This window comes from Melospiza melodia, chromosome 3 (assembly GCF_035770615.1).
Source record: "Melospiza melodia melodia isolate bMelMel2 chromosome 3, bMelMel2.pri, whole genome shotgun sequence".
NCBI lineage: Eukaryota > Metazoa > Chordata > Aves > Passeriformes > Passerellidae > Melospiza > Melospiza melodia.
Window position 1 is genome coordinate 6126906 of NC_086196.1, and position 13308 is coordinate 6140213.

General features: G+C 37.2%; 1 protein-coding gene across 2 annotated transcripts in view; it reads left to right on the forward strand.

The window, feature by feature from the left end:
• CSMD1 (CUB and Sushi multiple domains 1) overlaps positions 1 to 13308 on the forward strand; it is a 1060835-nt gene that overhangs the window by 984094 nt on the left and 63433 nt on the right. For both annotated transcript variants that reach the window (XM_063150718.1, XM_063150717.1), the window contains exon 50: positions 4707 to 4892. In XM_063150718.1, the coding sequence (XP_063006788.1) occupies positions 4707 to 4892 (186 nt within the window). The remainder of the gene's footprint in view (positions 1 to 4706; positions 4893 to 13308) is intronic.

Consider the following 13308-nt stretch of genomic DNA (forward strand, 5'->3'; position numbering starts at 1 on the left):
GGGTAATTATTTTTTTGCAGATCTATTAAACAAAATCTAATTTGAATATGAAAACATCTAATATAAGTTAATCTGATGGGGTCAGAAGATATTTTCAATTCATCTTCTCAAATGCAGATGTTGTAATAATGTCCTGAGTGCTGTATAAAAAACTTGACTCCTATCTAGGAAATTATAACTTACTGCTTTTGCTTTTATTTCATTTGTGAAGTGAAAACATGAGTCATGCTACATTCAAAAGAGATATGGAGAGAAAATAGCAATTCTTATATAAAATAAGTGGCTGATGAGAGGAACTAGTAAGGCCCCAGAAATGATACTGGCAACATTTGTGAGCTGCTGATTAGCTCACGTATGGATTGCCATGCTGGAGGGGGGTAGGAAGAGAGGTCTGAGGCTGGAGATGGAGAAGATAGGAGAAAATATAAGAGAAGCTTGGCAAGAAGAGCATTTGGACTGAAAAACTGAAAGCAGGTTGTCAGGGTCAGTATGGCTCAGCAGTGCTGGGTTGCCAGAGTCTGGAGGCTGAGACGCGTCTGGAGCCAGGGTGCAGCAGGGGCATGAGCAAATGCCCCTCTTTACCCCACCTGTGCTTCCTATGCAGGACTCAGCTCTTGACTTAGTTCTGCCTCATTTCTCCCACTCATTCTTGAAAGAGCTTAAAATAATTTTAAAGAGCCTTGAAAAACCCTTGGCTGCTCTTCACTATTTGAGTTGCTTCCTAGTAGGTTTATAATAGAAAACTGGAGGTACCTGCTTTAAGGAAGTTCTCATCTGAATTGTAAGTACTTGGTAAGGCTCTCTTTATGACAGAAGCATGATACAAAGTTTAGCTGATGCCAACAGTTCCTGCTTAAATTGCTGATGCCAGGTACTGTCACTACGCTTACCTCTGTTCTTGAAGTCTATAGATGTACACTGTGGAGTCAGAGAACTTTGTACCTTTTGCTGTACTGAACAAAGATTATTCCAAGACCATGACTGTGTTCCATGCCTGCCCTGGGAGAATGGGCTTGAAAATACCTGTTTGCATTTTGCACAAGACCTATGACTCTGAAGCCACCAAGCAACTTCCTCATAAAATCAGGTGTTTTGTGTTATTGGGCATGGAATTAGGCTTGGGCCTTTTACCTTTTTGGTAAATATTACTATGCAAAAATGTTCCTTTTTGCATACAGTGTTAAAAATGTAAGGTACGTAGCAAATTAAAAATACCAAATTCCAGCAATCTCTTATAAACCAGAGACCATACTTCAGAATATAAAACAATAATTGTATTACTCTAGACTAAAAAAAATACAGAAATTTAAGGAGAAATCAGGTAGTTTTAAAATCAATGTTTTAATAAGCTAAAATTAGTTCCGAAATGAATGAAATAATTGTTTTTTCTTGACAGAGGAATAACAGCTAACCTTACTTTAACAAGATCCTAAGTTAGGTTTTTCTTTTTTTTTATTATTTTCTCAGAGGAGATAGTGAAATACTGGAAGAGATTGCCTGTGGAGAGTGTGAAATTTTCATCACTGGAGATCTTTCAAAAACAAATAAGATCAAGATTTGTCAAGTATAATTTTGACTTGTGATAGGAGAATAGACTAGATGACCCCTCTTAACAGATTTTTTAATACCCCAAATCCCATTTTCACTTCCTTTTTTATTTCTGTATGTATCCAAGTCCGAGAATTGTCAATGCTCTCTCTAATGTTTCCAACTGGATATCATGCGCATAAGCCACTGAGTGTGTTTTTGTTTTGAATCCTGCTTTTAGGGACTTCTCTGTTTCTAACTTCAGTTCTTGGTATTTAAATGCCTTTTCCAGCACTATTCTGTTCAATGCCAGAAGCAGGTCACTGAATGATGAATGCTTTAGGGATTAACTTTAGGGATTTTCCAGCGTATGAAAATAAACTCCATGTCTGCCTGTAATGCACTCTTCAGCTTCATTTCTATATGTAATGAAATTGCATACTTTGATGATAAATTATATGTAAGTATCTTACTGGTGTAATGCAGGTGTATGGATACTTAAAAGGATTGCCATACACCTGAAAATTTCTGGTTTTAATAAGAAATAAAGGCAAGTCTGATGTGGAACATGAAAGAGCAACTATAACTACATCTCAGTTTCTAGATAAAAGGCTTTTCCCCTTGCATTGGAAGAAGGATATTTTTCTGCTGTGCAAGATAATAGATACAATTAAGGCTGACATATTTTTAACACTCTTCATGCACATCGCCCAGCTGGAACCTGTCGGTCTCATCTAATCACTGACCTAAGAAACATGCTGACAATTCCTCAAGTCAGAAGATTTTCTCAGACCATTCTTAATTCTTTAACAATCATGAAGCTGTGAGCTTCAAAATACTTGATTGTGGCACAGTAGCATCATTGTTTCCACTCCCCAAAGAAAACATTTTAGTCAGTTTGGTTCAGCTTTACTTTAAATTTCAAAGTACTTGCTATTTAATGAAACTCTCCTTGCTGATATGCTTTGTTTTAACACTGCTGCTCTAAAAGCCTTTAGCAGCCTTGATAAATTTCTAGCAACAGGAATAGTTCATTCCAATCCCAGGCTCTGGGAGACAAGCATACAAAAACTAAACAGATAAGACTCTAACTGAAACAGTGCCAGAATGCCAAAACTGCTTTTATGATAAGTAGCTAAAGCAGCAGTGAGAAAAGCCTGACAATGTAGCAGAACAAGATTTAGAAACAACTAAGGAAAGAAGGGTCACAGTAAGGGCTGAGGTACACTCTGAGGGTTGAAGTGCTGAGGTGTGGCAGGTAAGCATAGGTTCTGAGGTGCTTTAGCATACTGGACATTGCATCAGATCTGACATAACTGAGACCCACCTGTGTGTGAGCAGGCATTGTACATCTTTTATTCCTTAAAATAACTTGCACATAAAAACTACTCGATCTTGAGCTTTTCAGTGTGTCTCTAGAAAGGTTATTCCTAAAGGTGAAGAACAAATGCTGACAGAATTATTAGCTCTACCATGAACTAAACAGACCTGGATTGGTTTGTTGGGGGTTTGTTTTGTTTTGAAATGGCATAATAAAGGCTTTTTGCTTCACTAAGGTATTTGAAGTTATTTCATGTTTGGAGCGTCCTGAGTGGGTTGCTGGTGGTGAGAGAGAGACAGTGAATCTCGTTTCTTGATCAGAAGGCTGGATTTATTGATATATCATATATAATACATTATTACTATACTAAATAGAATAAAGAGAGAGAAGTTGCAGAGCTGCTGCTAGGCCAAGAATAGCAAGAAAGAATCTATAACAAAGTTGTGTCCAAGGACTCTGTCCCTAGCTTGTTCCTTGTCACTGGCCCTTAATTATAAACATGGGAGCATGAACCAATCACCAATCAAAATAGGTGCCCCTGTTGCATTTCACAGCAGCTGATAATAATTGTTTACATTATCTTCTGAGGCCTCTGCCCTCCAGAAGACACAGAAATCTGAAAGAAAGGATTTCTGTGAAGAAATGTCTGCGACACACCTGTATATACAGATGGGCACATACATGGGATGGGTGGATAGAATCATAGTTTTGAGTTTTGGGTTTTATACAATTAAATTAATGCAGATTTAACACAAAGATTTCTGTTCTGATATGAGAAAAGAGATCTGAAAACGTTGACAAGAAGTCAAATCTTAATCAAAAGCATTCAGACACATTGTCACAAGTCAGAAGAGAACTGTAAGGCACGTTAGGATGAGTGGAGGCATAGTGTAAGACGTTGGGCACACTGAAATCCTTCACAGTAACCACAACCTGAAATGCATTGGCATTTTTGTGATGTACTAAAGTAGAGTGTGAGTTAAACTTTCCATCAATTCAGCATGCTGACAAACTTTTTGCAATTATTGCTCGCCTGACACAAGATCAAAGTTGTTTCTAGTTGTAGGTAAAGGATTCAGCTGATCTTTAGGGAATATAAAGCATTTAACCAGATACCCCAACGCTGACTTTGTTGAGTACACCAGAGAACTTAAAAACTACCACTCCTGCTGTGATCACCTTGTGGAAAATGGCTTCTAATATAAAGACATGCTCCCAGAAGCTGCAGAATTTGATTTTATCCTTCCCCTTCTCCACTTTCTCTTACATGATTCAGAGCAGCTAAAAGTGAACTTCCAGAACCTCTTCCTTATTGCTTCTCTCTGCCTTTTCTGTCCCAGTACTACTCTCTCCTCTGGCTGGAGGCTCAGCCCCTGCCCACTGATGGAGAAAAATGTATTACTAGACAGGGAAGTGTTTCACGTATGGACATTATTCAGATATTTTAAACTTTATTTACATATTTGAATAATTTATTTCAGAATTGTAAATATTGTGTGTATCTAGGCTTATCAATCTTCTACATCATGAAGGAAATTATTTACTGAATTATTTTCATTTTTTTTCCTCCTTCTGAATTTAACTCCAATTTTTCTCTCTGCGGTGATTATATTCAACTAAATAATTATTTATATGATATTTGTCTGTATTAGGTGCACTTCTAAGTTTTTATCAATGTTTTAAATACCATTACATTTACCAGGATGTTGCAAATATAATACAAAATTTATTTTAATTTTTATAATGAGAAATGTCAAAATTACTAATCTATGTTTCTTATTTCAGTGGTGGGACAATATTTTAAAGATATATATGATAAAATTCCCATTCTTCATATTTTTCTTTTCTTTCTTTTCAGCTGTATCTTGTGGCATTCCTGAGGCCCCTGGGAATGGTTCAGTTATAGGTAATGAATTCACTTTGGGCAGTAGATTGATATATGAATGTAATGAGGGCTTCAAGCTAGAATCTAGTCAGCAAGCAACAGCAGTGTGTCAAGAAGATGGATTATGGAGCAACAAAGGGAGGCCGCCTGTTTGCAAATGTAAGTGGGCATGTATTTCTAAAGAATATTTCCCCAGAACTTTCTCAGGAAATTCTTTACTGCTGATGTTTAGGTTTTACATAGACATATGCCCTGAAATGGCCATTCAGGAATGCATCATCATTTAGCATATAGTAAAGTAGAAGAGGCCCATAAATTTGTTTAATTAAAAAAAATCTTTGTTTTATCTTATTCAAAACATCTGAAATTAAATAGTTAGATAATGATATTTCATGTATATTTTCTTATTATGAATAATATGCCCTTCACCATGATGAGTTACAATCAGCAATTATATTTTTTTTTTTAATATTGCTTCTAAATTAATAAAAGCAAAATTTATTTCTTAAAATATTAGTGTAAATAACTAAGCTGGATAAGACTCCTTCAGCCTTCATTTCTGCCTCCTGTCAGGAGCAAGCCAATGTAGTGCAGACTTGTCTAATATATGGCTTAGCCTCTCATTTGCTCTGGGCAGCCACTTCTTCTCTCTGTCCTGCATCAAAGCAATAATTAACTGAGCCTGACTTCAACATGACTTGAAATACTGATTAGGACATAATCTCAAAGTTAATAATTGCTATAATACTAGGTGTAAAAATTTTGAGAGTTAATTTAGAATCTTGATCTAATCAACAGTATATGTATGTGCCTTCCAGATTCTGAACTTGATAAGCTCTTTAATTTTTCAAACAAGTAAAATTCAACCCAGTTGTATAGAAATAGTAAAATGAGGCAAGAATTGTGAAGTTATACATGATTATGAAAGGGTTTTAATTTATTTGAATCAGTTAATAGCAAACAATTGTTAGAAAATATTTTTGAAAGTTAGTTTGAGAGAATTTCTAGGCATCCTTGACAGATGGTCATTTAACCTAATCTTGAACACCCTCCTGAATACTCTCTTTCAGTAATTTTACTGAAAGTTTACTTTCCCCCTTGCAGCTTTCCTAGCATTTATATAATCTGAAACTTGTTTTCTGCAGTATAAAGCCCTTTCATTTTGTATCCACAGCGGACAAATAGAAGTTACTTTATACTTATTCTTCTTAATGTGATTGAAAACTGTTATTTTTCAGTGTAGTGGGTTATCCTTGGTGAGCAGTCATACCTCACCCAGCTGTTCACTCCCTTTCTCTTTTCAACCAGATGGGAAAAAATGGGATGAAAACTCTCATGGGTCAAGATAAGGACAGAGAGAGGACTCAGCTTGGAAAAAAGTTAATTTAATGTATTGCCAGTTAAAATAAGGTGAAATCAAGTTTGGAAAACAAAGGTTGCAAAATATCAAAACAACACTCTCCTCCTTCTGTTCCCAGGGTCACCTTCATTCTGTTGGCTATTCTCCTTACTCCAGCCAGTGCTAGGGGATAAGGAATGGGAGTTGTGGTCCGTTTATTAAAGGCTTCTCTCTGCTTCTCCTTCCTCCTTGCACTTTTCCTCTGCTCAAGAATGTGTCTTTTTCATGAGCTGTTGAACCTTAAGATAAACTTGCTCTAGTGTGGCTCCCCCATCAGCTGCAGATTCTTCAAGAAATAATATCCATCTGCTCCCGTGTGGGCTGCAGCGTGGATATCAGCTCTGGCATGGTGCTCTCCATTGGGCTGTAGCAAAACACCAGCTCTGTTGTTTTTGTCTGGAGCACATCCTTCTTACGTGACCTTAGTGTTCCCTCTGCTGTTTCTCACTCTTTTTGTTTCTGCCTTCTCTGCCTGTGCAGTGTTTTGCCCTTTCCTAAGCACAGTTTCCCAGAGGTGCTGCCATCGTGGCTGCAGAGCTCAGCCGTGCTCTGCTGTGGGTCCTTTGGAGCTGCTCGCTCACCCCTGCCAGCACCTCGACTCCTGAATCCAGTGCACTCAGTCAGCTTTTCTGCAGAGATAACTAGCTTATTGTGCTTCATGCTCACTCTTCCTTCCTACTTTTAGGACCAGTGACTCTCATTATTGTCCTCTGGACAATCTCCAATTGATCTTCACCTTTCTTGAAGGGCAGTGCCTAAAACTGTACACAGCAATTTCACAGAGTACATAAAGAGGATTATTCAAAACCAGCTGTGATCTCACAGACATGATGTGAATTCCAAGCTATATACAGAGGGAAGGCTGTGCTCCAGTGAATTGAAGTGAGCTTCATTCTCAGAAAAAAATTGACAATGTACAAAGCACATAACTTGAATGATATTTTTTTTGAGGGAAGAGGCCAGATAAACTGTCTGGGGATTAGATATAATAAATTCATAGCACTATATCTGCAGTGAAAAAACCCAGAAAAATAAAAAAATAAAAAGGCCCACATTATTGAAATGTTCAAACTTAACCAGACAATGACTTCCCTTTAAATTATAGCTTAATTACTAACATTTAGCACAACTTTCAACATTAAAAATTTTATTAGTTTTTATAATAAACTAACAAAATATATAACACTTTCTTCACTTCCTTGTCTTCTATTTTCCTTTTCTAAAAATTTGCTGTTTGAAAAAGAATCCAATTCCTTCTAAATCTAGGTGTGCTAAATTAAAGTGCTAGTGATGCACATGACAATTTAAAATCAATATTTTCAGAATGGATTGCTATTCAGAGACAGACATGCTTTACCCAAGATTTCTTACTTGCGAAGTGCAGAGAGCTTAGACAATCTGCATAACAACCTGTTTTTTCCAGTATTGCTGCTGTAAGGGTAGATGCGTTTAGTCCTCAGAAACAGAAACATAAGTTGATGGGAAGCAAAGAAAGATAAATGTTAAATAAATAAGTCCGTTTTTATTTCCATGTCTATTAAAATGAAGGTTGAAATCAGGGCAGTTTGTTTTGCAAAGCACTTCTGATAATAACATGCCTGAGGCAGATGTTTGAAAGGCTTTTCTTTTCATTAAAAGCATTTACATCAGATTTGAAGCATGAAAAATATGATTTGTGATGGTCATAGTGCAAGACACAGATGGATCATGGATATTAGGCTACTGAATTTAATTACAGAAAACACAAAGCAACAGATATCTACTAAGAAAGCTTAATTGAATGACAAATATCTTGCTTCAGTTATTCTTCATAGAGATCCCTAGAACATGATCAAGGGAAGAGACTTCTCTTTTGCTCTTCCTTAGAATCATAGAATAGTTTGGTTTGGAACAAACATTAAAGATCATCTAGTTCCAACCCATTCCCATGAGCAGGAATACCTTCCACTAAACCAGGTTGCTTATAGCCTCATCTAACCTGGCTTTGAACACTTCCAGGAATGGGACATTCCCAGCCTCTCTAGGAAACCTGTTCCAGTGCTTCACCACCCACATAGTGAAGAATTTCAAATCTAAACTTACTCTTTTAAAATTTGAAACCATTCTCTTTTTCCTATCATTACATGCTCTTGTGAAAATTCTCTCTCTAGCTCTCATCTAGCCCCGTTAGGCACTGGTAGGCTGCTCTAAGGTCTCCCAGGAACCTACTTTTCTCCAGGCTAAATGACACCAACTCCCTCAGCCTGTCATCATCAAAGTGCTCCAGCCCACTGATCATCTTTTTGGCCTTCTCTGTGGTCACTCCAACAGGTCCACATCCTTCTTTTGTTGGGAGCCCTGGAGCTGGACACAGTGTTCCAGGTGGGGTCTCACAGGAGCAGAATGGAGGGGTAAAATCACCTCTCTCAGCCTGCCTTTCACACCTATTTCAGTACAGCCCACAGTACGCTTGGCCTTCCCGACTGCAAGTGCACATTGCTGGCTCAGGTCAATCTCCTCATCAACCAACACCCCAAGTCCTTCTCCCCAGGGGTCCTCTCAGTTTATTCTGTGTCCAGCCTGTACTCATGTTCCCCCCTGACACATGGGTAGGAGCTTGCACTTGGCCTTGTTGAACTTCACAAAGGTCACCATTATCCGTGGATTTGTTTACTTTTCAAATCCATGTCTCTCTGGCCTTTGCTCTTACTGCTTTCCTTTCCATGGAAGTGTGTGGATGCATAACCTAGAATACTGAGTTTCTGGTTACTTCTAACATTTTAGTTGCCTGAGATAGTCCCTGTAACTGCATAACTTTATTGCTCTTTTTCACTATTCCTTTAATACGTTTATTAAAATATTTAAGTCAGGTCCTTGATTGGTTTATGCTAATTCATCTAACATCAAATATTTTAAGGAACAGCTAATGGCACTTTTCTCTAATCTTCATATTGCAGATTTTGCTGTAGATGGGTTTTTTTGAAAATGTCATGTGCTGAGCTGTAACAATGATGGTTCAGACATCTTTTTCTTCCTAGAAATAAATTGAAAAAAATACTAATTTGATAATTTATAAGTTTATAAATTAGCCTTTTTAATAATTTTCAATATGTTTGGAAAATATCTAGTTATAAAACTAAGAATCATAAGTAGTTCTAAGTACAAATAAGTAGTTGTAGTACAAATGCAAAACCAAATTTGCTAAGATAAACAAGCGAAGATTTACATCAACTCATTGCAAATATTGTGCTGGTGGTTTTTATTTGCTAAGACATTCAGAACATCATACCCATTTTCTTTAACAAATCCTAAGGTCAGTAGGTATTTTTTGAAGTATTTTGTCAGTGTTTGGTATGTAACATGGAGTACTTATTCAATGAACTGTAGTAAAACATTTCATCAATTTAGCAATTTTTAATTAGTCCAGATACGTTAGACTGATAACAGATTGGCTTGATATAGCTGACTGGATTGACAGACTGATGCTGAATACCACGTGATGCTTTTGTTTATCTGTTTTGAGGTTTTGAAGCCTTTCCTGTTTGAATATCTTGACCAACATGAACAGCATTTTTTTTTCCTTTCTATCAGCATACTGAGACTATCAATTTGCTTAAGTGATCCTATTTTGTTCTTAGATCTTTGTTCATAAATTCTGCAATATATAGGTTTCAATCTGTCTTCTAATTTTACTAATACTTGTGAATTTAAAGCATACTAGTGTCTCAGATATAGTACATGACTTCACCTTAATGTATTTCCTATTTTTAAGCTAATACTGAAGTTATTCAAAAGGTTATATTTGTATAATGTATGTCACATTACTGCATTAAGTTCACCAAATAGTAAGTCCAAAATGCCCTTTCCCCATTTTTGTGGTTGTTACCAGATGAAGAATAGCAATTAAGTATCATGTGCTCCTTGGAAATAATACTAATAGCAATAAGTAACAAGTAATACTAAATAGCAAGCTCCTGTAATTGAGATATTTTTCCATGATGAACATTGTACTTTTTTTCTTTGAAAAAGAGAATTGCACTCAGAGTCACAATATTCAAGATACTCTTAAAGAGCAACCTTCAGATGTTTTTTAATGCTTCCCATAATAAGCTTTTCCATGAAGATTAGGTTTCACTTTTGATATTTAGAGCAGTGAAGGAGTAAAATTTCTCACTGAAGTGAGACTGATAGGCCGGTAGTTTCCGAGGCCCTCCTTCTTGCCTTTCTTGAAAACTGGGACAATGTTGTGCAGCTTCCAGTCAGCTGGGACTTCTCCAGATTCCCAAGCCTGCTCAAAAATCATCAAGAGAGCTTTTCAATTATATAACCAAGCTTTTTGAGGATTCTTGGATGAATCCTATCTGTAGGGATCCAGCTGGAGCATCAGATCATACATCATTTCAGGGCTGACTGGAACTTGATCATTCTCGTAGTCATGGTTCTCCAGTTCCAGGGCACTGAGACCCCCTTGGTGCATTGTCAATGTTGAAGCAGAGACAAAGAATGCATTAAGCACATCTGCCTTGTCCATGTCCCTGTTTGTGAGGTGACTGTCTTCATCTTGCAATGGCCCAATGTTGTTTCTACATTGACTTTTGCCATTAATATATTTGACAGAACTCTTTTTATTGTCCACCATATTTTTGGCCAGCTTCAACTCCAGTTGAATTTTGACTGGATGAATTTTCTCCCTACTGTGGCAAGCAGCACCTCTGTATTCTTCCATGACACCTCATCTTGCTTCCACAGGGCATACACCTTCCTTTTTTGCCTTATTTCCAAGAGGAGATTCCTGTTCAGCCAAGCCAGCCTTTTGCCTCACCTGCTTGCCTTTCAACATTCCTGTGCTCTTAGGGAGGAAATGCTTAAAAAATTACCAGATGGATCCCAATACCTGTAAATATATTTTCCATGAGGATTTTACTTACTAGTTCCCTGAGAAGTTTGAAGTCTGCTCTCCTTATTCCACAGTTGAGGTTTTGCTGGCGCTTTTCCTCTTGTCAACAGAAATTTTAAACTCAGCAGCTTTGGGGTTGCTGCGGCGCCCAAGACAGCCACCAACCTCCACTTCACTTACAAGATCCTCCCTGTTGACAAGCAGTAGATCAAGGAGGGAATCTTTCTGAGCCAGCTCCCTTAGGATCTGTTCTGTAAAGTTGTCCTGCAGGATTTTTAGGAATCTTCTGCCCTGGGTTGCAGCAGCTGTGTGGTTCTCCCAGATAATTTCTGATAAGTTGAGGTCCCCCATAAAGACAAGAGGAGTTGATTTGGAATTGTCCCTTAGTTGCTCAAAATATAATTCATTGGCATTATCTTCCTAGCTGTAGGTCTACAGTAGGCTCCCACAATGACAGTCACATGATTGGTTTGTCCCTTGATTCTTATCCAGAAACTCTCAACTGAGCCATTGCCAACAGAGAACTCCATATATTCTGTGCCTTCTCTTACATCACTGCCATCCCCTCTCTACCTCTTTTCTCTTCTGCCCTGCCTTATCCCTCCTGAAGAGCCTGTAACCATTCAGAAGGACACTCCAGTCACAGGACTCATCCCACCCATTAACTTCTGCCAATGACATCAGACTGGGACTGGGGCAAAGCTTTGAGCTCATTTTGTTTTACTTAATGCTGTGTGCAGGTGTAGAAGCGTTTAATTCTGGTACTTTGTAGCCAGCACCTTGTGAAGCAGATTAAGGGATTTGTGCTTTTTTCCTCAAATTTTGGCACACCACACAATCGCTCATCACTGCCAAGCCTGGTATTTTCCCTTTCCCCTTCCAAACTACTTTAAAGCCCTGTCAGTGAGCCCCACTAGCTCCTGTGTGGGAGCTCTTTTTCCCCTCTGAGGGAAGTGCATCCTATCAGGTGTCAGTAGACCAGGTGTTAAGTAGATCATCCCATGGTCAACAAACCCCAATTTTTTCCACTTACACAGCCGCAAAGCCACGTGTTGACCTGACAAATCTGCCTATTTGGGCTTTATAGCAACTCTTTTTTATGGTAATTATTTGTCAATATGAATTACCTGCTTAGAGTCTATTCAGAATTATCAATATATGGAGATTGTCATGTCATTAAAATAGATAATCATGATTTCAAATTGTAATTATATTTTCTGACCTGCATTTTATGTAAATAAATATTATTCATATAAATTATTATAAAAATGCCTGGGGAGGTTAGAGATCATCTTCACATCTGCAAGAAGTTGAGGTAATTCCTTACAGAGTTTCAAGTATATAAATGAGAATTTAAATAGTGCCCAGACCAGAATTTCCCAGAAACTGACCATAAGAGGCAAGGTGATACACTCATTCTCACCATGTGCACAAAATCAAGTATCTGTTAATAATCACTTTTTTGTTTCCTGAAGGATAAGGAATTTAATAAACCAAAATCAGTCCCTGTAAAATTAAATTTTTTCAAGCAGCAGGTTTAGTTGATTACATCAACACAGCCTAGAAGTATATTCACTATTGAGGAACATCTTGAATTAGAAATTATGCATTGATACATTAGAATCTGATAGTTGTTTGTGAAGTGTTCCTACAAATTTAGGTGTATCTATAGATAAAGAAAGAATAAATTGCATACTGACCTCAGTATGTAGAGGTAACATCTATGCAGCTCATTTACATAGTCTGAAATAGCTGAGCCTGTCTTGAGATGTCCTATGGTTAAGACTAAAATTTTTGCTATTGGATTAACTAAGAAACTTGCTTTCGTGCTTGAAAAAAACAATAAAACTACTGTTTGGAAGGAGGAGTGATAAAAATGTCAAAGTTGATAGGCACTAAGTTCCTATTTAGAATTTGTTTTGTTTTCTGAAAGACTTATATGATTTTCACTACAAGGTGTTAAGCAGAGTGCTTCAATATGCATATTTTATTCAATAAGTATGGAAGAATGTTTCTTGGTTGATAGTTCATATTTTTTTCCATAACTATGAAATGCAGTTTAGTATCAATACCAAAATAAATTAAATTAGGAAGTAGGAAGTCCTCTGTTAATTTGGGATACTGTTCTTCAGTAGTCAAAATATTGTTTTAAAGGCCAAAGTGAAGACCTATTAAGTTTCAAAGTGATTGTACACTGGCAATCCTTCCCAAGATGTACTAAAAAAAAAAAAATCAAAGAAAATATTCTACAATTTCAGCTCAGTATAACACTATAATCTCTCAATTGGAAGTTCTTCAAA